The following is a 26713-nucleotide window of genomic DNA, read 5'->3' as shown; positions in this document are numbered from 1 at the left end:
GGTGTTGAATGAGGCTGTGGCAGTGCCTGCTTTACAATTGGCTGTAAGGCAAGGCACCACATCTGGCGTGAAGCTTCCTGTGGCAATGACCTTTGAGGTTTGTGTGCCTGCCACTCGAGCGGGCCTGCTTGTTTGTGTCTCTGCTGCTGCAATGCTTGGCAGTGGACATCTCAATAAAGGGCAGAAACTGCGGGACTGACTCACCTCCCCTGTGTTCTGAATGCAAAGTGGAAGAGCCCAGAACTGTGTGCTGTGCCTGCCAGGCAGGCTGCCATGTGCTGATTTGGTCAGCAGGGGGCGGCAGTCGCTGGGGAAAATGCCAGCCACAGACAGGTGCCAAGCGCTCTTGGCTTTGCATGGACTTCAGGGATTCTTTTATTCAAAGTTGAGCCAATCACCTCTCCAGAGGCACTCAAGGCCTCCTTTAACGGCCCTTTGGCAGCTCATCTGTGAACGCCAAGAGGTGCTTTTCCAGAACGGTCTATGTTCTCTGTGTCTTGTCCTTTCCTGGGTGGATGAGGCACTAGGAGGCTGGTGGTGGATGGATAACTCAATCGGCTCTCCCTGGAGGCTCATGGCTTTGAGCACACCCCAGAGCGTGCTCTCTTCCTGTGCTCTGCACATAAAGCTTGTGTCGCTGTGTTCAGAGGGTTCAAATAGCACAGATGGCTTAGTTTGACAGAGACCAAACTCCACAAGAACAACGTAAGCTGCTCTTTAGTGCATCCCCCCCCGCCCCCGTCTACCTTTGTGATACCCTCACCTCCCATAATGCCTTGGGAATGGAGGACCCACCACCCTGCTCAGACTGGCCATTGCCCATTGCCTACAACTACTTGGACGCTATCTTAGTCTGTTCTTCCGCGCCCTAAAAACAGCACAAACCCCCGTTCTCTCAAGCTTTCTTAAGTTCTGCTGTTGACTTCTTCTGTCCCATTTCCACTCAGCGGCCAGTGCCATCCTTAGACATTTGTAGGGTCAGTGAGAGGGCTGGGAAGGTAAAGGCACTTGCTGCCAAGCCTGGTGATACTGAGTGTGATCTCTGGGATCTATATGATGGGAGGGGAGAACCGCCTTCCTCCACAGACTGTCCTGTGTCCTCTCTACAGGCACCTTGTGGTCCAGATCTCAGTGTTTCACTCTGTCTGGGCTTGTCGGCTTCCAGCTTCCTGGGACCAGCAGTCTCGACCGTGCATGTGCTGGCCCAGGACCTTTACCCTCTATGTCCTGGAGTTGGGTGAGGTAGGGGGATGATTGGAGCCTCCAGAAAATTCCAGAGCTCTTCATCTATGAGATCCCACGATAACATCTGCCACATTCTGTACAAGGAACTAGTGAGACAGAAGACCCTTCAAACCTCCCAGCTTACACCTTCTGAGGCCAAGTGCCCCAAAGGGATGTCTCTGGCTCGCCCATTCTCTCAGGTGGCAGAGGAACAGGCTGGTGGTGGGCCTTTAAATCAGGAGATTCCGTTTGGAGTCTGACTGTAAGCAATACACACGAGGGAGCCAGGAGCCAGAGCTAAAACCCAAGGGCTGGGGGTTGACTCTGTCCATGAACTACAAGCACAAGAATCTGTATTCCACCCTCAGAGCCCACATAAAGAAGCTGTGTGTGATGGAAAGGGCTTGCAACCCTAGTGCTGGGGGCAGGGGTGGAGACAGGAAGATTCTCAGAGCTCAGTGCTCAGCTAACCTAGCCAAGCTAGCAGGCTCCAGGCTGGGGACAGACCTCGTCTCATAAAATAAGGCGGGAGGTGCCTGAGGAATGATACCAGAGGTGGCCTGTGGGCTCCACATGCAGACATACACATATCTATGTCTCAAAACACACACACACACACACACACACACACACACACACACACACACACACACTATGGAGTCAGGTCCAGCAGTACGTACCTGCGGTCACAGTTATTCAGAGGGCCAATGCAAGAGGATGATTCAAGTATAGGAGTTCAAACCCAATCTGAGAGTCACAGATGCAGTCCCAAAAAACAAACCATACCAAAACAACAGAAGTATATGCGTTGGGGGCCCCTTCATGTACCCCCTTGCCTTGTTATAAGGTTTTAAAACTCCTAAGATCTGATCTGGTAGAAACAAACATTTGGGCTCCTGCAAAACTAATGGGCAGGTGCCAAATGGTGTGACATCTTGGTCTCATTTGAGGTCCTGCTATAGATAGGCACAGCCATTTGCCAGAGGACGAGGAGGTTCTGAGAAGCTTGTCAGCTGACACACAAACCAGAGGACAGAAGTGAGTGTTCAGAACTGCCCCCAAGCCTGACTCTCTCAGCTCCAGACTGGGCAGCCCTTGGAGAGCTCACGAACCCAGCTGAGCCTCCTTCTCCTTCTCTGTAAGAAGGAAGTGATCACAAGGCCTCCCCTGGAGAGATGCATGTCTAACTGTGCACAGAAACCTCTTGTCACGGTGACACAGTCAACTCCAGACTGGTGCCACCTGTGACCATGACTCTAGAGGGCTCTGTTTAAAAAATAATGAATAAGCGAATGGGTAAATTGACAACCTGAATGCTCTCTCCCCTCCAAAGACAGGAAGCTTCCTTTGCAAGAATCGTGAGATCCACAGGCAATGTCTTTTAAGCCGAAATAAAGTACCAAAGGAAGTCATTTAGCAGAACTGGGTGTCTCTGTAGTATCTACATTCTGAAAGGATCCCTCTAAGCCTGGCCCCACACCATGACAACGATCTCTCTAGACTGGTTGACAAAGAAGAGGCTTGTGGCGATTGGGTGACAATTGGGCAACAGCCCTTCTGCAGCTGACCCCTGCTCCAGTGTGGGATTCTGCAAAGCTTCAGGGGCATAGCCAATTCTCATCCAGCAGCGGCTCACCAGACAACTTTCACCAGAGCAATCTACCAAGCTGATCGCCCTCTGCTCATTCCTTGAGAGTTCACAGATGTGAGCCTTAGCCGAGAGAGTGACAAGTGGCTTGAGACCTGGAGAAGCCAGAGCAATAAGAGAGGGGAGCGGGCTTCTTGCTGGAGAGCGGCCAAGTCAGCACGACGGGTGTTGTGCTGAATACAGAATGTGATAGAATAGTCTCTGTTTCCCAGCATGACTGTCAAGAGCCTGCAGAATCAGAACTGATGCCACGCTGGTCTGTCGGCTGCTGGGTCCCTCCTGCCTTGTAGCAGCTGCAAAGAGCTAGCTGCTTTCCTGCAAGGACGCTGGACCTAAGTGCACATCTGGGCCGAGATGCACCCACCCTCATGGACCAGACCCCTGTAGCTTGGGCAATGGGGTGACTCCTGAGGTCAACATCATCTTGACCTGCCTCCCCAAGTTCACCCTCAGCAAGGACTTGAGCCGAAGATGTTTTTTGTGAGGGGTTCCCTTGCATCCTAGTGCCCGTTACACCATAGCATTCCCTAGGGAGAAGGTTAATAAGCTGGAGAGAGGAAGAAGGCAGAAGGGGGCCCTCCAGCCCACCTCCATGCTGGTGGCATTTGCTCAGGAGCAGTCACTGGGACCCGGAGAGAGCTGAGAGGAAGCTAAAGCGTTCTGATCCAGGTCCCTGCCCAGTACCTAATGCAGACTTCTCCTCCACGGCGTGCTCTGGATCTTTGTTGGCCTGAGAGGGCTTCACAGCTAGAGATCAAGAGCCTTTGGACAGCAGGCTTGGGTCTTCAGGATGGGAGGCGAGGGAGCACCATTTCTGCGTCTTCTATGTCACCTCTACCTCCCTCTGGGATTGGGGCACAAGGAGACAGAAAGTCCTCCATTAAGGAGCACAGGGAATGTGACTGTTGCTGCCGCCAGTCTGTCTGGAAGGTTCCTCTTTGTAGCCAAAGAACTCTTCATCCTCTTCCACATCCAGTGAAGATGCTGTGGCTTGCAAGGCACCTTTCCCCTTAGCTGTTACTTTCTCAGACAGATGGCCACAAATGTGGTCCCTTAAAAGATAGAAATTGAGGTTCCAGGTCCTGGAATTCGGATGTCTGAGATGAAGACATCGGAACCATGTTCCCTTAGATGGCTCCCAGGGAGCCTCTGCTTCCCTCTGCCAGCTTGCGACTGCTGGCCGTCCTTGGCTCATGGCTGGGTCCCTTTGACTCTGACTCCATATGCACATAGCCCTCTCCCATGTGGCTTGTATTTTTGACTCTTTGTTAGGTGGTTGGATTCAGGGCCCACCCTGATCCAGATGCCTTCACCCCAAAGTCCTTACCTGTTCAGCCCATTACATTCATATTCTCTCTCTCTCTCTCTCTCTCTCTCTCTCTCTCTCTCTCTCTCTCTCTCTCTCTCTCCGTGTGTGTGTGTGTGTGTAGGTAGGTTGGTAGGTTATGCACCTGTGGAGGTCAGAGGTTGACATCCTGTATCTTTCTCAGTCGTTATCCATCTTAGAAAAGACTTTTAATTTTTATTTTACATATATGGACTTTTTGCCTGAAAGTACATAAGTGTACCACGTGCTTGCAGTGCCCATGAAGGCCAGAAGAGCCAATTGCATCCTCTGGGGCTGGAGTTTCAGATGTTTGTGAGCTGCTATGTAGGTGCTGGGACTGAATCCGGTGTTCTGCAAGAGTAGCCGGTGCTCTTAACCCCTGAGCCATCCCGCTACCCCGCTTCATCTTAGTCAGGGCTCTGGTTGCCATGACAAATACCACTACCAAAAGCAAGCAGGGGAGGAAAGGGTTTATCTGGTCTTACAGCTTGTACTCTAGCATACAGGGGAGTCAAGGCAGAAACTGAACCTGGAGGCAGGAACTGAAGCAGAGGCCATGGAGGAATCCTGCTTACATGGCTTGCTCAGCCCGCTTTCTTACAGAACCCAGGAACACCTGCCTAGGGATTGCACCACCCACAATCAATCACTAGTTAAGAAAATGTCCCCACAGGCTTGCCTACAAGTCAGTCTTGTGGAGGCATTTCCTAAATTGTGGTTTTGATTTCTTCTTCTTCTCCGATAATTAATTAGTTTGTGTCAAGTTGTTAACATAAAACTATCCAGCATACCTTTCTATTTATTTTATTTTATTTATTTTTGAGACAGAGTATCTCTTGAACTTACATTAGGGGCTAACTTAGCTCTCCGGGTTCTCCTGCCTCTGCCTCTCCCAGCATCAGAATTGCAGACATAAGGTACCACACTTGGCTTTGGATGTGGGTCCTGGCCCCTGACCTCAGAGCATCGCGCTTGTGTGGCAAGCATTTTACCAACAGGGTCATCTCTCCAGCCCTTGTACATTCTCTTTAATTGTTGTGGTATTGGCTAGACTCAAGTTTGCTTCCGGTGTTAACCACAGCCACTTAACCAGAGTCTGCACCTTCTGTTTCACTAACCATCAAGGTCAGCAGCTTCCAGAAAGCACCAGAGATCTAAACTCTTTCTAACATAACTCTGGTAGCCGTGCCTTCAGTCTCTCACAGTGAGAAGGGCAGCTTCACTTCTGGGTCCTGAGGCTGCATCCTTGTGCTGTGGGTGGGGTGCGGCAGGAGGAAAGCCAAGTCCAAAACGCCTTTTGCACTCCACCCACGGGCTTGTTTGCGCTCATGAATAAAACTGTGTCTACTCAGGAGTGTAGTCTCCCCTACCCCCAGGGCACACCACTGCCCCGTATCAAAGCAAAGTTCTTATAGAAAGACAGGAGGGAGCAGGATGTGTCAGTGGCGTGGTGGAGGGGGGACCTGGGTATGGGGTACACAGTCATGATCCAGCACTTGGGAGCAGAAATGGGATGCTCTCAAGTTGCAGATCAACCTGGACCATGTAGCTAGACTTTGTCCCAAACAAAACAGAAATAAATAAAAACTGAAAGTTAGAAAATATGGATGAGCTGGCAGCTGTGATAGATAGTAGACGAGAACATAGCATTACCACCTATAAACTGTCTTTGATTCTCATAACTGCAGGGGAAGAAAAGATTAAAGTCAGAGATGCACACTTCCTGTTAATGAACCTGTGACCTTCTGAAGGCCACCCCAGGCACCCATGCTATTTCTTTCCTTCCTAGGATGCAACAGTCTAGGGGTTATCTTTCTTCCACCCGAGCCTGGCCCTGTAGGGTCCCCTCAGCGGGGACACTTACCAGATACCATTGGAAGCACTAGCTGGCAGTGAAGCCACCACAGGGCCCAGGGACAGAGGACAAGCCCACATGGAACCAGCTGCCCTGACAGAGAGACCCCAGGATGGGCATCATACACAGACTCTGTCCTCTTACTTTGATGACATCAGAACACCAGAGCCTTTCCTGGCCAGTGCTGTCCTTACTATCACGTCAGGAAGGAAAAATCCCAAGGAGGGCCTGGGCACTGTCCCTTAGCATGAGGTGTCTTCTTTGGGACCCTCCACATGATGCCTGTGTTGTGTGATAAGTATCCGATGGATCAATGTAGGTGACAGTCAGCAGGAGGTGAACTGGATGTTTAAGGTCTCCAAGCCAGCTCAGATACAGCATCATGGGAAGAGCATGCTCTTGTGACAGCTCACCTGGGGCCAAATCCCTTCAATGAGTGCCCGCATCTCCACGTGCGCACGCCTCTCCTGATAGGATGCTCACAACCTTGAGAGACATCTCCACGTGCGCACTAAGCCTCTCCTGATAGGATGCTCTCACAACTTTGAGAGACAGCCAGGCTTCCAGGTCAGCAACCCCAGGGTGGACAGGGCTTCTCAAGCCTGATTAAGGGTTATAGCCTATAAACTTTATCACTAGTTCTGATTAGGTTCTTGTGGAATTACACAAAATAAGCTTGCAGACCACACCCCTGTCCAAGATTATGAGAAAAATTTAACACACTGTCCTTGCTGGTCTCCGAGTGATGTCTTTGTTCTAAGAGTTGCTTTCTCAAAAAAGACCAACTAGATACTTCCTTGGCAGTAGTGACCGTCTTTGGTGCTTGGGCTCCAGTGACGAATGAGTCTCGCTGTCTGGGGACCTAACCACCAAACATAAAAGGCTGATGGCCGAGGTGAAGTCAGGTGACAGTCAGCTAGCCATACGCAAGTGGCCGTCTAGTGTATTCATACTCATGTGTGACCCAAGCTTCTCTCTAATTTCGAAACTTCTCGTGCCGCCCCCCCCCCCCCCCAAAGCACTCTGCTCCGAGTTGCTACCTTCTCTTCTCTCCCCTCGTTGACTTGCACTCTGTCTGTTGTAATTTGACACTTCATAGAAAAGGAAATGTGCAGTGTCCTGGTTTGGATGTAAAGCATCATCCAAGGTTCCTGTGTCGAGTTCTTGGTCTCCAGATGGTGGCACTATTGAGACATGGTTGCAGTGTGAGAGCAGGCACTTCCTCTTTGATGGGCTCCCAGCTAGACAGTAGACGACAAGGTGGGGCCCAGTTGGAGGACGTGCACTATTGACGCTGTGCCCTTGAAAGACACACCTCATCTTCTGCATCCACTGCCTGCTTGGGTGAGAAGCCTCCTCAAGCACACCTCCCCTGCCAGGCACTTTGGGCCCAAAGCAATGAAGCCACGCAAACACCACCAGATCCTCTAAAGCCATGAGTAAAAACTAGTCTTTTATATGTATAGGTGCCAGGGATCAAACTCAGGTCCTCACACTTACACACCGAGTACTTTATCAACAACCCCCCCCACTCTGTCCCCAGCCTGTTTATAAGGCAGGGCTCCCAGGGCCCCATCTCCTAATCTACTGAGCTGCTGACTAGATCTCACCAGCGCTCTGGAGGGATGTGGCATTAAGCTGATTTCTCTCAGATTCTCTGTTATGCAACGTACAGCCAACAGACACAGTTTATGTATGCTTCATATATTATCCTTTCTGATGCCGCTCGCGGTCCAGCAGGTTCCCAAACTGGCCTCTGCCAGGCAGTGCCTAGGCATGCAGGTGGGCAGAGCGCCAGGCTTCTCTCCAAAGAACCATAGCCCTGCCCAGTGAAGGGCTTTCTTGTGAAGGGCTGTGGCAGTCATCTCTACCGGCTGGTGAGGTGGCCCAGTGGGCACAGGGGCCGGCTGCTCCAGCTGGAGGACCTGAGCTCAATTCCCAGAAACCACCACAAGGTGGAAAGAGAATCAACAGCTTGAAGTTGCCCTCTGACCTTTCAAAGGACATCTGTCTACATCTGTCTACAGCTGTCTTCACCCTCTACCTGACATTGCTCTCGCCTGCAATCCCAGGGGCCAATGCCTACTGTTTCAGAAGATCTATGTGATTCTCCTCACTTTTGCCTTTCAAAATGTCCCCTAGCCTCCCCTCCCCCCCGTGAGTCCACACCCCTCCCCCCCCCCCCCCCCCCGCCCCGTCGCTGTGGCTGTGTGCTCCCAGGGCATTGCAAAGCATCTTCTCATCTGGGTCCTCCTCTGCCGTGTTTGTCTGTGCAGTGGTTGAAGGACACAAAAAAGCCCTGCTATTTTCAGTTGCGTTAGTTGTGTGGTTTGGGGAAGTTACCCAACTTCCCGGAACCTTCCTTTACTCATGTGAAAAATAGACTCGTCCTTGGGTGCCTGCAGCGTGGGTTGCAAGGTGACGTCTCTGTCCATCTCAGTTGCTTCAGCAAACACGCTACACTTGGCAGCTTGGGCGTGGCAGAGATGGGTTACTCGCTGTCCTCAAGGCTGAAAATGCAAGGTCAGGATTCTGGTCGACAGGGAGTCGGCTGAAGTCTCTGCTCCATGTACGAGGCCCCTTCCATGTGGAGAAGGAGCAGACAGGCTCTTGGGCATCTCTTAAATTTGATTTTACATTTATCTATTCAGGTGTGTGCAAGTGTACTTGCATGTGACATGGTGCACATGTGGAGGTCAGAGGGCAACTTTGGGGACTCAGTTCTCTCCTTTCACTGTGTGGGTCCTGGGGATTAGACAGGTTGTCAGGCTTGACAGCAAGTGCCTTTACCCACTGAACCATCATGCCAAACGTGTTGTGTTATGTATATGGGCTCCCGTGTGCATGTATGTGTGTAGGTACATCTGTATGTGTGTGCATGTGTGATGGGGGGAGGCCAGATGTTGATTCTCTGTGTCTTCTTATTGCTTTCTACCTTATTATTTTTATGTTATGTGTTTGGGTGTTTTGCCTGCATGTATGTCTGTGCACTACTTGCATGGCTGGTGCCTTCAGCGGTCAGAAGAAGGCACCAGATCCCCTGCAACTGGGGTTACAGGTGACTGAGTGGCACAGTGTGTGTGTTCGAATCCAGCCCAAGTCCTCTGGAAGAACAACCAGTGCTCTTAAGCTCTTAAGCACAGAGCATCACTCCAGCCTTTCTCTTTCCTATTTTTTTGGGATAGTCTCTCTCTGAGCCGGGAGCTCATTTAGCTTCTGGACAGCCAGTGAACCAGCTGCAGAGATCCTCCTGTACCCGCCTTTCCAGCGCTGGGGTTGCCGGCGTGGCAGCACACCTGACATTTTTATATAGGTGCTGGGAATCAAACTCAGGTCCTCATACTTGCACACTGAGTGTTTTGTCAACAACCACCTCCCCAGACTCTGTCCTTTGAACCTGTTTATAAGGGAGGGCTCCCAGGGCTTCATCTCTTAATCTGCTGAGCTGCTGATTGGATTTCCACAGGAACTCTGGAGGGATGTGGCACTCGGATCATGATGGATGGCCACACAAAGCCTCTTGAGGCATGGTCGGTGTGCGGAGGAAGAGGCAGGTTTGGAAGTCAACCTCTCCACCCTAATAGTGCAGCTGCAGCCGCATCTCCAAGCCCACGGTGCTGGGGAGCCCCAGCTACCTCGGCGAGCCCTTCTTGTCCACCTCTGCTCTTCTTCCTGACCACCCTCACTTCTCTGTCCCCTGCCCTGTCCAGGGCCACTGTGTGCCAGGTGCCTGAGTCACTCCTTACTATCCATGTGTAGCGTGATACTGCAAAAACCACTTGGCTTGGTGCCCCCTCCCAGGCCAGTAGCCTCCTACCTGCTCCCAGCTCCCAGCTTGATGGAAGTGGGTGGAGGGGACCAGGAGGCTCCCCTGATCTTAGGAAAAGAAAATTAGGTCTTGTCCATCTGGGGGGGGGAGGGGGTTGACGGATACAGAGACGGTGCAAATGGTGGTGATAGAGGGGTCCTAACTGGGTGACTGGGGAACCTCAGAGCCCAGTTACAGTCTCTACAAAGGACAGTGCCAAGTACAAGGTTCCCTCTCCAGTCCCCTTTCCTTGCTGAGTTAGTAGATAGATCTCTGAGGATGAGGCCCCACAGGAGGAGAGACAACAAGAGGCTTGAAGCCAGCTCCCTAGTCGGCTCTCTACCTTCAAAACTGTGTGCGTGTGATCTGGATATTTACCTTAGGCAAGCCTTTGGCCTCTTCGGGTTGACTTAGTCGGAGCTCAGTGAGCAACTCTCAGCATCTGAACAGGCTCAGTCTTGGGCTCTACTGGGGAGCCCACAGGCATCAAATGGCCTCTGCCAGGAAGGGAGGGGACACACTCTACTACTCCCATTTCACTGGAGGGGGAAGGTCTGTCTTCTGACTCTGGCTGGAGCAGCAGTCAGGGTGGTTGTTTTGAGGCAGGACGGGTGGTTGAGGAGTGGGTATCAGCAGGAACAAAGGGGTCCAATGAGGGGGTCATCTAGACTAACTGAAGTGTCAGGTGGAGCCCCTGCTGAGGGAGGTAGGTACAGGGGAGGCTGGGCCACCCAGAGGTCAGAAGCCCAACCTGTAGTTTGGAAAATACCTTCTACTCCAAGTGTGCTGCTATAGGGGAAGGAGAGGAAAGGCAGGGGACAAGCCAGGCCACTGAAGTGGTCCAGGGACTGCCAGAGTCCCACCAGTGTCTCTCAGAGCCTGGGAGCAGGCAGCTCACCTCCACAGGGCAAAGATGCCAGTAGATAAAAATGTCAACCTAAAGTTGCAGCAATGCCTGGGGGCACAGCTTTGGGGCGACAACATCCTTGTGGGGAGTTCCCTGCATTCCTGCAGTCTGGCACAGAGTGACTCCTTGTCTTCATCCTTACTTCTGCCTCAGTGTTCAAGGTAGAGAACTCTGAAATGTCATGGAAACCCGGGTCTGCCCTGGACTGAACGTTGTCCCAGCTAACCCCACGTGTGCCTGTGTGCTCGCACTCCATGGTCCATACCCTGCTGTCTGGCACTGCCATGCGCTCTGTGGCACTCCCATTCACTCTGCCTCTGGGTCACTTGCTGGCCATTGAGGCAGGACTGGACCAGGGCACGTCTGCACTGAGGCAGAACTGGGCCACGGCACATCTGCACTGAGGCAGGACTGAGCCTGGGCACATCTGCACAGGGTGGCACTGGGTCTCCTTCCAGGTCTTGTTCTGTTTGCTCCGCCTGGGTGCTGCTCTGCAGCCTGCTCAGTCCCATCCGACAACACGTAGGGGAAGACACAGGACACTTAAAAGAACCTCTGTCAGGGCCACCTGCCATTGTTGAGGGCTGCTGTGCTCCTGCATCTGCCTGTTCAGCTTCTTTCTACCCTAGCTTCAGATTCCTAAAGAGATCTTTCCCTCCTCTCTAACAAGAATGACCTGAGTAGCTGAACCTCATTGTTGAGGATGTGCATGGTCACAAGTGGCCTGCTCAGGGCCCTTCTGGCTTTCGGGACGTATTTGTAGAGGGGCACAGGATTTGAGGGTGCCTTGGAGCGTGGGGTCCTGGTTCTATTGCTCATGTGCTGTGTGACCTTAGGAAAACGCTGAGCGTCCTTGGGTCTCAGTCTCCTCGACTATCCAGGGGTACTGTGGCAGTGTACACTTTGCAGGGCTGCTGCAGATGGCAGCAAAGGTCTCTGTAAGCGCATGCTCCTGAAACATTAGCTAGACTAACCGAGCAGCTGGGTCTGGGTCTCTAGGGTGGCTGACGGGAAGGGGAGCCCATTTCTGCTGGCCTTGCTGTGCGAATGAGTCTCTGGGGAGGTCTGACAGCGCTGGAGGAGGGCCTGACCCCATCACTATTTTAGCAGGAAGGGAGGCAGTTCTTAGAGATAAGTCACAAAGGGCTCACTTTTGTGGGGATTTGTGACGGCTCATCTTGTCAACTTGGTGAAATCTAGATTCATCTAGGACAGCAATTCTCAACCTGTGGGTCACAACCCCGATGGGGGCTGAACAACCCTTTTGCAGGGGTCACTAAGACCATCAGAAAACACAGATATTTACATTATGATCTGTAACAGTAGCAGAACTACAGTTATAAAGTAGCAACAAAGATAATTTCATGGTTGGGCATCACCACAACATGAGGAGCTGTATTCAAAGGCTGTAGCAGTAGGAAGGTTGAGAACCATTGCTCTAGGGATTAAATCTATGGGTGTATCCTCTAGGAAGTTTGTAGATTAGCCTGAAGTAGGAATATTCACCTTAAATGTGGGCAACATCACCTAATGGGCTGGACCCCAAGGCTGAATAAGAAGGAGAAAGCCAGCCGAGTATCAGCATTTATCTTTCTGCTTCCTGACTTGTGCATATGACGAGATCAATGTGGCCCGCGGCCACATCTTCCTGTCTCCTTGACTTCCCCATAATGGACGGTACCCTCAGGGTGCACCAAAGTAAACTCTTCTTTCCTTAAGCTGCCCTTACCAGGTTTGCACCACAGCAGCGTCAGAAGCTATTCATAGAGCATCATTTGGGTCCTTCGATCCAGCTCTTCCTGAAGGTGACTCTTCAGGTACATACAGTAATTGCATGTGGGCTCAAACGCTTCACTTCCCCTCTTTAAAATGAGTTTCTGTGTCTTTAAGATGGACGTCCTGTCACCCCCGCCCCCCTTGCCGTGGGATAGGTGCAAGGATTGAAGGAGGTGGCCCGTGTGAACACTCAGTATCAAACAGGGAGGAAATATCAGGACACACCATTTCGTTTCCCACACCTTTTCTAGACTACCCCTGCTGCCTTTGAGAAACTTGCCAAACCAACACCCTACCAGGCCTGGGTCCTCCCTACAGGTGATGTCCGATTGGTACAGCCTTTATTGTTTCTCCAGCATTTTCCAGAAGAGTGGTGTTCATTCAAGGGCCATAGAGGATGGGGGGAGTAAAAAATAACATAAACAAACTGAACAGAAACTCAGGAGGGCCGCAAGGAGGGCTGAGATGGGGCGTTGGGGGTGGAGGGGTGGGAGACCCGGGCAGTCAGCGCCACTTAGCTTTCAGCCACCAGGGTGGAGAATTCTGCAAAAGAAAGACAACATTGTTACCGCCTGTGATGGTGTCTGCCGCGCATCAGCTGCTGACAACACTTCGTGTCCAGTGTCTTCTTTGGCTCTGTCTGCCATCTTATTGTTTATCATGGCGCCTAATCTGCGGTGAGGAAATGGAGGCTCTGAGCCAGAGGTTTTTTTTTTGTTGTTGTTGTTGTTGTTGTTGTTCATCCCTGCTGCTCTACACAAGAAGTCAGAGTAGTTGTGGAATTTGCCATTCCTGGTCTCTGCGAGCCCCCTGGGATTCCGGTCTGCCTATTCCTGTCACCGCTAGAAAAGGCAGCGCTGTGATATGAGAACAGAGTGAGAGGTTTAGGCACTTCCTGGGAAAGGTCCTAGGGTACTTCCATTCCCTCTGCATCCGTGGAGGGAGGCAAGGTCAATTCTCTGGGAGGAATAAGCAACGGATGAAGAACCAGTGTGAAGCGGCTTCCAAAGGCCATCAAAGGATCCTGGGAGTCCCCTGAAGTCCTCTCTGTCTGCCCAGTCTGTGTACAGGACATCTGTGTATGTCACTCCTCACCTGTCACCCTGTCCTGAGGTTACATACGTGTTAACCCCAGGGAAGCTGGCAGAAGGGCAAAGGGACTCTTTCTGCTACTGTCACCAACTGCAATATATATAAACAATGTCTTAAAAGTTTGAATTGATGACAACATTAGCTTTCCCATGCAGCTGCCCTGGCCCCTGCTCAGTGAGGGGACTAAGCCTGGGCTTCTCACTTTCCTGAGGTTTGACTGCGAAATAGACACCACACCTCCGTCCCTAAGGCAATGTCTGCATTGGGACTCAAGGCAAGAGACGTTGAGGGTCTGTGGGGGTGAAGCTCCTGAACCCTCCAAAGGCTCTTGGGTTGAGTGATGAGAAGCACGGATGGGAACTCAAGTAAATAAACATTGAACACTCAAAGAATTTCCCCCTGGCCAGGAGTCAGTCTCCTGTCTTCTCAGCCAAGAAGCTTGTGTGAGCCTGGAGGATCGGGGGAGGGGTGGTGGTCTGTGAGCCGTCTTTATCTTCTTATTAGAAGTCTTACTAACTGTTGGTGGTATCCACGCCGAGAATCTGTGAGAATCTGTGAGACATCCGTCATGTGTCTACACGGGAAGAATCCAGGGAGTATTGCCTCATGGAATTCTTAGAACTACCACGGATAAGCTGGGAGGTGGTGGCGCATTCCTTTAATCCCAGCACTCAGGAGGCAGAGGCGGGCAGATCTCTATGAGGTCAAGGCCAGCCTGGTCTACAAGAGCTAATTCCATGACAGGTTCCAAAACTACAAAGAAATCAAAAAAAAAAAAAAAAAAAAAAAGAACTACCACAGATAGATACATTCTTGCCTGCATTCTACTAATGGGGAAACTGAGACCCTAGAGTTTAGTACTAACATGGTCACAGCAGCAGACGGGGATCCCTGCCACAGTCACTCTCAGATTCCCCCTTTACTGGGGAGATTTGTGACCTCCTTTAACCTAGGTAGAGAGTGACAAATGTCCTGTCTCAAATATCATCACAGCTGGCTGTCACATTAGCCCATTTTTATTGACTTCAGGATCTTAGCACACTAGGAAATGATCTTATTTATCTTCTTGTTTATTTGTGTCTTTCTCCCCACTCTCTCCCTGTTCACCCCTTTCCCTGTGACTAGTCTGGCCTAGTAGCCTGCAGGTGAGAATAAATGAAGATTGAATGAATGGATGAGGGGTGAAGGATGATATTGCTCATGAGTCCTACTTAGGGTCCAGCAAGTCCTGGGAGGAACACAGGTGATTCCCATTTTACAGATGGGAAAATAGTGGCCGAAGCAGTCACAGACAGATAGAAAGTAATTTGTCCTCTAGCCTCATAAAATTCCTACATGTGCCCTACTGACCAGGCTAGTAGCCCAGATCATGTAAGGACACAAAATCCCTCAGTATTGCTCACATGGGGCAACTAGAGGGAAGCTGGCTCTTATAATCACACTAGGGTTTATGGGCTCCTGACTACTCCTCTCACCTCCTGCCCATGAACTGAGACCAGATGTGATCTCTACAGGATTGGGTGAAGTCTAGGTAAGATGGGGGTGCAAGTAGACCAGAAGTGTTGATGGGGTTCATCAGAGTCGAAATCATGCGTTGGGGAGCCTGGCAGCATGGTTTGGACCTGTGAGGTTTCCAAAAGCCCAATACGTCAGACCCCAGGATCTTCTGTGAATTAGCTAGGATGTCCTTAAGGCCACTGAGCCTGACTTTTTGCAGGGAGCACAGGATTCTAATTTTATCTCCCCCAGAACCCTGACCAGGGCACTGTAGACAAATAAAGCAGGGTCACTGTGCCTCTTCAGGACTTTCGTGCCTTCCTCGGGGCAGCGTTCTTAGGAACTGCCAATTAACTAACAGCTCCCCTAGCAAAGGTCGCCTCTAAAACGTCTCCTCTCACCCCAGAGAAAGACAAATGACAAACACACAGACTTTGGAATGTTTAGGTCAACAGATTTGACAGTAGAGTCTCAGATGCATCACGGGTGTGGGAAGGCGGGGCAGGGACCTGTGCTCCGCCATTCTCTGGGTTTCCTGGACCAGATGTCTCACCCCTCCAGCCCCAGCTGAGAAATGTCCTTTTCAGGAACATTTTCAGAACATTCAGGAAAATGTTCTAACTTGGCATTTGGAGCAAGCAGGGATGTGGGGAGTGGGGAGACCAACAGTTCCTGTCCTTGTCAGTTTGACTAGACACTCCTGCCTCAGTTTCCACCTCTCCAAAGTGCAGCCTGTGAGACTAGTGGCTTCTTGGGGTTGTTGAACCCAGCTGATACCACAGCCCCCCTCCGCAGGTCTGCTGCAGAGAAAGCTCTCAGCGCTTGGCAGCTGCTGCCATCAAGCCGCTTCTATACCTCCAGCCACTGCGACCAAACCACAAATGCCTAATTGCTACCTGGCACAGCGAAAGGGGCTGACATCTTCATCTGTCACTGTCACTCGGTTGCCAGTGTGGGTCTTCATCATCTGTCTCCACCAAGGCGTCTGCCCGTGACCTTGGAGGCACCCTGGATCAGGGCCTGTGCCTTGCCTCACTGTTACTGGCTAGATAGCTGTGGGCCCCTATGCTGCCTCTCTGAACCTCAGTGTTCTCCTTTGCAAAGTGGAGTAGCGCCAACTCACAACTTTCCTGAAGAGCAACCGAGGAAGTGCGTGAGGATACACTATGAGCACATAGGCGGAGGTTGCTGACAGCTAGTGCCACCTCCCTTGGATCTCTGCAGCACACCGGGCAGAGGAGCTGTGGCGTAGTAACCGCAGGAGTAACCTCCTACAGCAATCCCCCAACTAAGGTCAAGCACCGTGGAAGCAGAGCATCCACGAGGTCCAAACAGCTAACAGCTAACCCAGTGCGAACTCCTGACACGATCCAAGTTGGAACCCCACTTCAACCTCCTCCTCTGTAAAACGGGGACACCCCTAAGGTCACGAGAAAGACTGCATGAGATGCAGGTGAGAGGCATCTGGCACATATGGGTACAACTAAATCAGTAGTTGATGAGGTACAGGGGACAGCGTTCCCTTAGGAAAATCTAGAACATTTTTTTTTTCCTCTTGTAAGAGATGCAGGAACAGCACTACTCTGTGGTCTGAAGTCCACCCCCAGCCCCTCTGAGGACAATTTATGATGTCTCCCTTATCCAATCAGAAAGAGAGGGAGACACAAGGGAATGTGGCCAGAGGGAGGCAGCAGGCAGAGGGCCGGCCTGTTCTGCTCTTTCCCTTAGGAAACTGAAATTAGCCTAATTAAGGCTGCACTAGTCCTGGGTACTGTGGGGATCGGACAAATTTAGAAGCTCTTGACAGGTGAGCCCAGCAAAGGCTGACAGCCCCGAGTGAAATTGAGACTCATGGAGTCAGCGTCTGGAAGGCCTGCCTTCCCTCTCTTCTGATGACCATAGCAAGGGCCGGCTCCTGGTTCATCACCTCACCTCGCCTCGAAATAGCTCCAGGGCTCGGTTTCTTATAGATAGGTGCCGCAAACAGGATCACTTTCTCCCGCTGCAGAACGGGGAGGTGGGGTCACTCGGGGTCAAGTCAGGCACCCATAAGGGGACGGCATCAACAGTCCTGGGGACTCGCTCTTTGCCAAACACTGCAAACTACCTTATCCCATTTCGCCCTCACTGCCTCTGATCCTCATGTTATTTATGGGGAAACTGAGGCTGGGTTCCAGTGGTGAGGATGCTGACTGAAACCTGGCTGGGGCCCAGCTGCGAGGATGCTAGCTGAAACCTGGCTGTGTCCCTGCTCAAAGACTGTTTGGAAGATCCCCGCTCTGACTCCAGCTGCAGCCTCAGCAGCGGAAGGAGAGGGACAAGCGGAGAGAGGACATCTTGTTCCACCCTGACCGCTGCTCCATTTTTTAAGAGGCCAGTTACATAAGGAGCGCTGCATCTTCTCCTTGCTCCATCTTATCTAGCGCAGCATAAGGCCAGAGCTAGCGGAAGTCCACCCGGGAATAGAGGAGCAGATTGCTAAGCATGGAAACATTTATAACTCCGAAGGCCCAGCTCAGATTCGGGGAGGAAGCTGTGGAGAGGAGACCCAGGTCACATCCCACCAAGGGCATGCACGCCCTGTGACTCTGGCCTTCAACGTTCACTGTGCCTCAGCTTCCACATCTCTCAGTGAGGATGCCACCCTTGCCTCCTAGACCTCCTGGGTCTGCTGTGAGGTTGCAGGGGGATTATAATCAGGTGCTGTCCACCTAAGGTCTGTGGGCTGGCCCTCGTGGGCACCCCCGATGAAGTCCTACAGGTTCAGACAGGCGGAAACCACAGTGAGGCAGGGGTCTCCTGTCCTCCCTGTCCTCCGGTCTCATACCCAGACCAATTTCTGTGTGGATTACTATTTGATTCCTTCTAAAGGGAGGAGCAGAGTGGCGTAAAAGCAAGGCAAGCAGGCTAAGGGCTGTGTATTTTACCCAGACTTCATGGATGAGGGAATGGTTGTCCAGAAGGTGGGACAGCCAGGATGTTCTCAGAGTTGGTGCCTATGCACAGCAAGGTTCTCATTCTTGCTGCCCATGACACCTGACCATCATCACCTCCCTCCACTCCCAAGTAGGCTGCTAAGGATTTTGCCAGAAGGAAGTAGAAAGGCTCCCTTTTCTACAATAATAACAGCTACATTTCCAACCGAAAGAACAAAATACAGAACACAGGTGCTTGAGGTGCAATTGGCACAAAGCGCAGGTAAGCAGAGCCATCACTGGGTCCGGGTCACAGGGGAAGGATGCCCAACTGAGCACACACACATCCAGGCTTAGATCACTCTAAGTCTCGGCGGGCAAGAGAAGTAATGCCGCAGCCAAATTGCATCCCAAGGCTCGGGTTCCTTGTCTGTGTAGAGAACAAAGCGATGCTGTACTGTGAAGCTAAGTGAGGACTGAGTGAGCTGGATGGAGGAGGCCTGGCTGGAGGACCCTGGCACACAGGAAATGGGGTGACTGCTGACCTCTGGAAAGCCAGGCTAGGGGCACTCGCTGTAGTGAGGAAGGCAGCACACGGTCCTGGCAGCACCTTCAAACTCAGCCCTCACGAGGGACCCTGCACTACGTCACCTCTTATGCTTCAGGCCTTGTGAAAGAGGGGAGTCACAGCCCTTTTCTCCTGGAATTACTGAAAAGCCCTAGTTCTTTGTGATTTCCTGGACCATCGACATCACTATGTAACTTGATAGAACTGTGGGTACTTGGGTCTCACTCAGGCTGTAAACATTTCTGGGTGGGGGCCGGAGGGACCAGTCTCAGATCCACACCTGGGAAGTGGAGGAGCCCCTGCCATGTTTGTGTCTGACATTCACAGTGGGGCCCTTCCCCCTTCTTTACTGCCTCTCTCTTTTTCTGCTTCCCTTCTTCCCTGCTGGGTCCCAGCCTTTTAGGGTGGCTGTTTGCCATCGATCACATCTATAAATGTCTTTTAACTTCCTGGAAGTAGTTGCCCCAGATACTAGAGTCTAAAAGAGCAATGCTATAACTGTGTCTTCCTTCTCCTTTTCTGCAACTGGGCACTTAAAGAACCACATAAGCATCCTCCTCCTCCTCAGAGAGACGAGAAGAGCTTGGGACAGAGGTCATTACTGGCTCTGCACTCCTGGAGGACATGTGGCTCCAAGCCCCAAGTCTGTATACATGCAGAGTCGCTCTACGTACTGGGGTTAGGCTTGCTCCCTCCTGCAGCCTTGCAGGACACAGTCATCTGCTGCCTCATTCCCTCACTGGCTGATTTGTTCATTCATTCCTCTCACTCATCCCTTTCTTCCTTCTCTTATTCATTCACTAGACAAATTTCTCTTGTTCTCCCACTGTGAACCAGGCCCTATCCTTGGTGCTGGGGATGAGAACAGAAGAAGGCAAAGTCCCTGCATGAGGGACTCCCAAGCGTGGTGGAGAGAAGCAAGCTACGAAGTCAGCATCTAATACCATCTTATGCTGGATGTTTGCTAAACTTCGACTGCATTCTAGGCGTGGCGCGAACAGCACAACCCATGCTGCAAGCAATCAGAGCTCAACACGCATCTCAACCGTCGCTCTCTTCTTGGGCACAAAGGGTTAAACAAACCCTTGCCTTCGAGCCTCAAAAGCCCTGCCTCTGAAGTGGGGATACAACAGTACCCCCATCACAGATAAATAAGGAGATGGCAGAGGACAGTGCTGGAGGCAGTGCCTGGCACATAGGAAGGGCTGTGCCAAGTTAAAAGTGACGGCTACGGAGGTTCAGGGGCACAGCTGAACCTAAGTCCCGATTCATTGTCTTGGGCAGCGGAAGGACCCCCAGGGGCAGGATGGTGATCTAGCCTTGGTCCAAAGGCCAGGGGGACACTGTGACTTGCCTGGATCCTACAGAAGTTGAAGCAACCTCAGGCTGGTAGGTGGAGCTCAAGACTCTCTGGCCACAGGCCATTCTGAGCCACAGAGAAAGTTTTGCAATCCTACTTCTCGAGTTGGGCTATCCAAGGGGGAGGGGCACCTGCATTTTCCCTGGGAAGCACAGGATAGGGCACCCAACGCCACCTTAGTCCCATCTTCTGTCCCTGCTTTCGAGTTCCTCCAGGCCCCTGGAGTGCCGTTCAGGATGCACAGCTTGGTCCAGGCCTTCCCTGTACTGTTAGATAGAGGGGCGTTTAAGCCTGAATCCTGAGCATAGTGTGACTTTGGCCTCCCTAAGCTGCCTTTTCTGCACGGATTTCCTTTGTCACCCCGGGAGAAAATGAGCTAACGCCACAGAGCCCAGCTCCAGCCCGAGACATGCTACACACCTAGAGAGCAGTTCTTGTTCACTCCTGGCAGACTAGCCTCTGGCTAATTTCTAAACCTGCACCAACCATTCCAGCCTCGGTGCCGTTGCTGATGCCAGCACCATGCCTGGACCTGCTCCTGCCTGCTGAGGCCCGACCTGTAGCCTTCCAGTTTCTTGGCCTCCAAGCCTCAGCTCCCAGCACCTCCACTCTGCCTGGCACAGACCAATGTCCCTAACCCAGAATTTGGAAATCTGAAACCCTTTCAGGGTCATGGCCACATTGTCTGAATATTCCAAAATCCAAACGTGCCTGGAAACCAATACACCTCTGGTCCCAAGCTTTTCAATGAAGGCAAACTCAGCTTGCATGACCATTTGACAAGGCCATACTCAGACAGAATATAGCTAACATGGACAGTTCATGGCTGCCATTCATTGGGTACTTATTAAATGCCTTCAATACCCATGTTTTCATGAGTGTTTTATCCATGAAGCTATGGCTTGGGATTACAGGGTTGCTGCTCACGGTCTCCTCACCAGGACATGGTGTTACACCGTTGTCCTAATCATCTTTATTCCACCCAATGCTAGGCATCACATTGCTCCTTGGGAGCTGCCTCTGGGTCTTCTGGAAGAGTTTAGTTGGCCCTTTAAGACCAAGTATGGCAGACAGCAGGGGTGGGAGGAGGGAACCAGGTCAAGGGCTGCCCTGGTTTTCTTTCTCATTTAGGTTGCCTGGGAGCAATCATCTTGAAGACCCTGCCTCTGGCTCAAAATGCATTTCGAAAATGGAGGGTAAGTTGGGTTGCAGCAGAAGCCAGGGCTTGGGGTGGAGCTGAAGGGAAGGGGTGGAAAAGCAGCTCTTGCCAGAATCGCTAAAGAGCTGACAAGCACTAGGCATCTCTTCCCCACTCTCTGCTCAGCCCCTCCTTCCTGCCACCCCAAAGAACAACAGGGTCCTATGGCCAGGGCGCCCCCTGCACTCTAACTCAGTAGAGTTTCTTCATTTTTGCTTTCACTAAACATTCCTTAATAATTTCCCAGGTACTTACAGAATTTAATACTTCTCTCAAAGCAGTTTGTGTCCACACCACTTACAGGTCCCAGGAGAAGCTTGTGCACCTCATGTGCCAGGCAAGAGAACCCAGGTGTGGGAAGGGGGTGCACCCAAGGTCACGGGAGGTGAGTGCAGAAGGAAAGTGGAGTGTAGGAGCCTGGGCTTTCTCCCCAGGCAGCAGATATTCACTAAGTACTCCCCTCAGTTCTCGAACAGACCCTGGGGACTTAAAGTGCAGATGCAGTCTAGTGCCCGTTTTTTCTTTTCTTTAACTAACAGGCCCGCAAAAGGCTCTTGCTCTGTGCCCTGTGCCCGGTCCTGTTCTAAGCACTTTACACATGAGCACACCACATCCTCATGGGTTCCCCATGAGAGAAGCATCACTCCGCCGGAGATGAAAACCCCAAGTCCTGCAATAGTCGTGTGATCTTCCTATAAGGCTGGGATCTGAACCCCAGAGGACCTAAATACGGTTTTCTTTTATGTCACCAAAAAGGCTACCGTACAAGCTAACGACAGCAGAGCATGCTGCTCAGACACAGTCAGACTGGATCCTAGATCCCTGTCACACCCTACATCCAAGCTTTCTGAACCAGGCTGAGACTGTGACCATCCTTTTTGCCATCTGCAGAGTGTCATAAGAGAACTGACAGTTCTGGGATGTGCCCCATAGATGCCAGGCAGGTTGACCGAATAAGAATGTGGGGTAGTGGGCCACCAGGCCTGTGCCTGGGCTCTAGGCAAAGTTGCTGAAGCTTCTAGAGAATCCTAACTCTCAGATGGGTCCTGCTTGGCTGTTCTTTCCTGGCTCCCCTACAAGGGTGGGATGATGTATTTGAATGAAGCCAAAAATCTATCTGAGGTTACAGGACACCAGGATGAGATGCTCAGGAGGGCAGTAGATAAGGAATTTCCATCCTTGGAATCGGATACTACCAGAGCCTGAGGGTCCTTAGGGGATCTGTGGGCCTGTCTCCTCTGGTTACAGACATGAGCCTTGGGTTCAGAGGGACACTGACCAAGGTCACACAGCCAGTGTAGGCAGATCCTGCATCAGAACCTAGGCAAAAAAAAAGCAGGGAATATCTCCAACTTTCCTTCCCACATTCCCTCACACAGCAGGAAAGGGGAAAAAGCCATTTCTCATAGGTTGCTCAAATTTCAATATATACATATACTTATATAGAGAGAGGGGGTGGGAGAACGCAAGCAAGCCAGGTTTCTCTGCTTGGCAGTGTTGGAGCTCTCTGACCTATGGATTTTCTCTTTTTCTCACCTCCCCTTCCTTTCAACAGACCAAAACTTTAGCAGTCACACAGCCCTGCATCCAGGGTTCCCAAAGTCATGGTCACAGCTACCCACCTTCAACCCCAATCTTGCCATCCCCATCCTTGTCCCCAGCGGCCAGCAGCGTCTTTGTTTCTTTAGCAGACAGGTCTCTGGCATCTGAGGAGAAGCCCTTCAGAATGAACCTGGAGGAGAAAAGGAGGGAAACGGGAGGGACTCAGGCCAAGGTCACCTTGTAGAACCTTGGAGGCCGGTGGGCTGGCGTCTGCGCAAGGCAGGGGAAGCTGGGATAGGCAGAGGGTGGTGGTGGACACATGCAGTGAGGCTGGCCATGTGACCTGGTCTGACCCTTGGTGGGTCAGTGCAGGGTGGATGACTGGTCCCGGTGCAGGGTTGACACCAGTTTAGGGGACGCTTGTCTTTGCTTATTCAATAAATATATAAAAGCTAGGGTCACCATAGTGATTGGAATAAGCCACTTACATAAATGAGGAAGAGAGCAAGTCCTCACAGACAGACCTCATGTGTGATGGACTGATGGACACCCCGAGGAAGGAGGCAGAGGGGAGCTTATGCCTCCTACCCAGGTGAGGGAGGAGTTGGGAGGCTCTCTAGAGATGGTGGTACCTGGAGGGTAGGGAGCACTTAGCATGCACCTGTGTGTGAATATGCATGTACTTGTCTGGTGGGAGAAGGTTCTAGAAGAAGGTGCCCTTGGGGTAAAGTTTGAAGGAGAGATAGGATAGGTCGAAGAAGTTCCTACTTAAAATGCATCTCTCAACACCTTCCTCCTCCTGTTTCTAACAAAATTCGAGGCAGCCTTGGCAGGAAAGTAACAGAAGGCACAGCTGGGTCATCAGATACAAACCAGGTGGCTGAGCCGGGCTGGAGCAGAGGACTCTATGCTAATGTGGCTTTGCCTTCTCCTCTGTGCTTTGCTCCAAGGATCTTGGAGTTCCAGAGCTGGCTCTGCCTCCCTGGCTTGCCCAGAAGTTGCTTAGCTGCAGTTCTGGTCCAGAGGAGTGGGGTCCGCAGACCAGATCAGGGAAGGTGCCTTTCAGACGTGTGGAAATCAATGACACTCTAAGGAGAATGCCTCCTGCCTTGCCTGTGGCAGGAGGCAGCCAGAATAAGTGCCTCTTCATTGGTATTAAATTATTAAGTAACTCCATTCCATTAGCGATATTAAGTGGCTATAATTTAACCTAGTTAGCTGCTCTCTGAGCTGATGGTTTGACCCTCCCGGAAGCAGGAGGTGTCTTTCCCTGGTGCCTGGGACCTTGCCCAGGAGGGACAGAGAAAAGCCTGCTCCTATGAGGTGCACAGAGAAGGATGGCGACTTGGGGAGTTAACACCAGGTCCCCTCCCCCCAGGCCTCAGTTTACCCCAGCTCGTCCTCCTCGATGAAGCCACTTTTGTCTTTGTCCAGAATGTGGAACACCTTCTTCACATCATCCGGGCTCTTTTTCTTCAGACCCACCATCTGGAAGAACCTTTTGTGGTCGAAGGAGTCTGCAGCTGTTGGGGGGAGGAGGAGGTTAAAGAAAGATGGGGGAGGGTATCGGGAAAATCAGGAAAGGGGGTGTTCAAGCATTTGTGAAAGGACACCTGCACAGTTGTGGGGACCAGGGGGCAGAGGGAGCCCAGCTAGGGAAGAATGCTACGCCCAAGGTCACACCTTCTTGGCTCCCCAACACATATACTGAGGAGCCACACAGAGACTGTCGGTCTCCAGAGAGTTGTATTTCTATGAAGCCCTTTTTGGGTGGTGGTTAGGTGAGCTGCACCTGGGCATGCAGTGGATGCTAGGGTGGGCAGAAGAACAGCTTTCTCTCTTGGCCATATACTGGTGTCAGGAAAATCAACACATTTCTGTCAAGGTCACATCGTGGGAGGGGGAGGGGAAGGACCCAGAAGTCCTGCCCAGACTCAGAAACCCATCTCAGTGACTGGGGCTGAGATGAAAGTTAAGTTTCATTCTCAAGGTGACAAGGTGGCTCAAGGCACAGTGAATGGGTTATCACAGTGCTCTGGGAGGGGAAGGGGGATTCCTGGAGCTTCCTGTGTGTGCCCGGAGGAAAAGGGCTATTTAAAAAGGCAGATGAATGTCCCCCATCAGCCCGGGGACTCTTAAGAACCGTGGTCTCCCCTCAAGCCCAGAGCAGGGAAGGAAATTGGCTTTGTCCACCTCTGACACTTGAAGGTGGGGCACTGTGATCTAAGGCCACCCCAGTTCTCATCCTTCTTGTGCTGGACTGGGTGACCTTCTACATCTTTCAACCTATCCCAGCCTCAGTTTACCTACATGAGTGAGAGGAACAGCGTCTAAGCTAGAGTCTTTTCAGAGTAAAGAGGTCACACAGCTGAGTGGACCCCTCTCCTGGACTACCTAAAAGGATTGGAAGCTGGAGGCAATAAGGGGTTCTGCGCCTAGCTGGGCAGGGCTGGGTGCCTGCTACAGAAAGGTCACTGTGCCCTCGGGTCTGTCCTGGGAGGGGATCTCCACCAATGGGCTATCTTCCAGGAAAAAAAATCTTGTTGGGAATAGCGGTGGAGGAAAGGGGTCTCTTGGAGAAAAAAGTCTTGGTTTGCAGCCCCTCTACACGTCTCAGAGGAGAAGTCTGGGTCCTGCCCCAGAATCCCAGAGCTTTCTTCCCACCCTGGTCTTGGTGCTTGGTCCTGGACCTCCCGGAGTCCTCCCAGAGAGGCCATCCTCCTGAGCCCACAACTTTGTGTGGCTCAGGCAGGGCGCACAGCCAGTGCGGCTCTTGGAGGGTAGAGGACCAGGGAGCCAACCCCGAGGATGGGGACCGATGTGTGGGCGGGAGACACGGGGCAGAGGGATACGGGTGCCCCAGGCGCGGGAAGAGGGCAAGGGGACAGGGACAGGTAGGGGAGTGCACTGCTCACCAGCAAAGGCTCCTATCGCCTTCTTGATGTCCTCAGCGCTGAGCAAGTCTGTCATCGACATCCTGCAACTGTTTGAGCGGGCAGAGCAAGTGCGAAAAGATTAAAAAGTGTTCTTCTCATCCTTTCTGCTCATATGACCAGCGCTGCAGTGTCGCGCGCCAGTCGCACGCCCGCCTGGCCTGGCTCCGCGCCAGGGGGCGCCCGGCTCTGCGCGCAGCTCAGAAGCTCAGTCCCGCCGCGCCGCTAAACCGAGCGGGTTGCACGCCCGGGGGTCCTCGGCATCCCAGGGGCTTGGATCAGGACCCCGCCACCAGGGGCCACTTTTTGATCTCAGGGGCCACCAGCAGGGACTGGACAATTATCCTGCCATCTAGGGCATACGGGAGGAGAGAGGTTCCAATCTGGGCATCTCAGATAATGTCCACCCGCTGGGGAAAAATGATGCTGTCCAGCCTTCACCCCAGGGGCCCTCCTGGCCTGGTACTCATTCTCTCCCCACGCCTCCAGTAGTCTCCTCTCCTCTGTCCTGGATGCAAATTTATGCCGGGAAAAATCTAAATGCTGAGGTCTTGAAACCTGAGCCACAGGACCTGGAAAGGAAGTAGCCTGGACCCTACAGACCTCTGTGCAGAGGCTCTGCCCGCGCTCAGTCCCTCACCTGACCAGGGCAGCACATTCTGAAACTTGATTTGGTTTCTGAGGGTAAGGTGCCAGCTTAACTGTTAGAAGACCCCTTTCTCAGATTCCCTGGTCTCCAGAGCCAGCACACCTGTGCCGTCCTCCCTCTAACTCCTGAAGACCTTCTAAGGAGGTTAAGCTGGGGGAAGCTCCATGGAGTAACTACACACTTTTCTAGTTGGCCGAATATTTTGGGGTAAGGGGTGGCACCATCGCACCACAATTTCTAGCCTACCCGGGTTTTGCGATCAGAACGTCCTATCTGGGAACCAGGACACTCCATCTCATGGGACCAGACTTCAACACCATCTTCCCTCAGGTCTCCCAAAGATTCAGGCTGTGACTAGAAGCCTTTGAAGTACAGGAGAACTGGACTGGGAGTCTGGAGGTCTGGGTTCTAGTT

General features: G+C 52.0%; 1 protein-coding gene across 1 annotated transcript; it reads right to left on the bottom strand.

Moving 5' to 3' along the window:
* Positions 1-12869: 12869 nt before the first annotated feature.
* On the bottom strand, positions 12870-25794 carry Pvalb (parvalbumin). Its single transcript, XM_048427380.2, has 4 exons — positions 25633-25794; positions 24108-24240; positions 22798-22907; positions 12870-13088 (listed from the first exon to the last, which is right to left on the bottom strand). The coding sequence occupies exons 1-4, from the start codon at positions 25691-25693 to the stop codon at positions 13060-13062; spliced, it is 333 nt and encodes a 110-aa protein (XP_048283337.1). The 5' UTR covers positions 25694-25794; the 3' UTR covers positions 12870-13059.
* Between the last annotated feature and the right edge of the window lie 919 nt (positions 25795-26713).

Source organism: Myodes glareolus, chromosome 19 (assembly GCF_982192425.1).
Source record: "Myodes glareolus chromosome 19, mMyoGla1.1, whole genome shotgun sequence".
In the NCBI taxonomy this organism is placed as follows: Eukaryota; Metazoa; Chordata; class Mammalia; order Rodentia; family Cricetidae; genus Myodes; species Myodes glareolus.
Note: the sequence above shows the minus strand (reverse complement) of the source record. Positions and strands in the feature narration are given on the sequence as shown.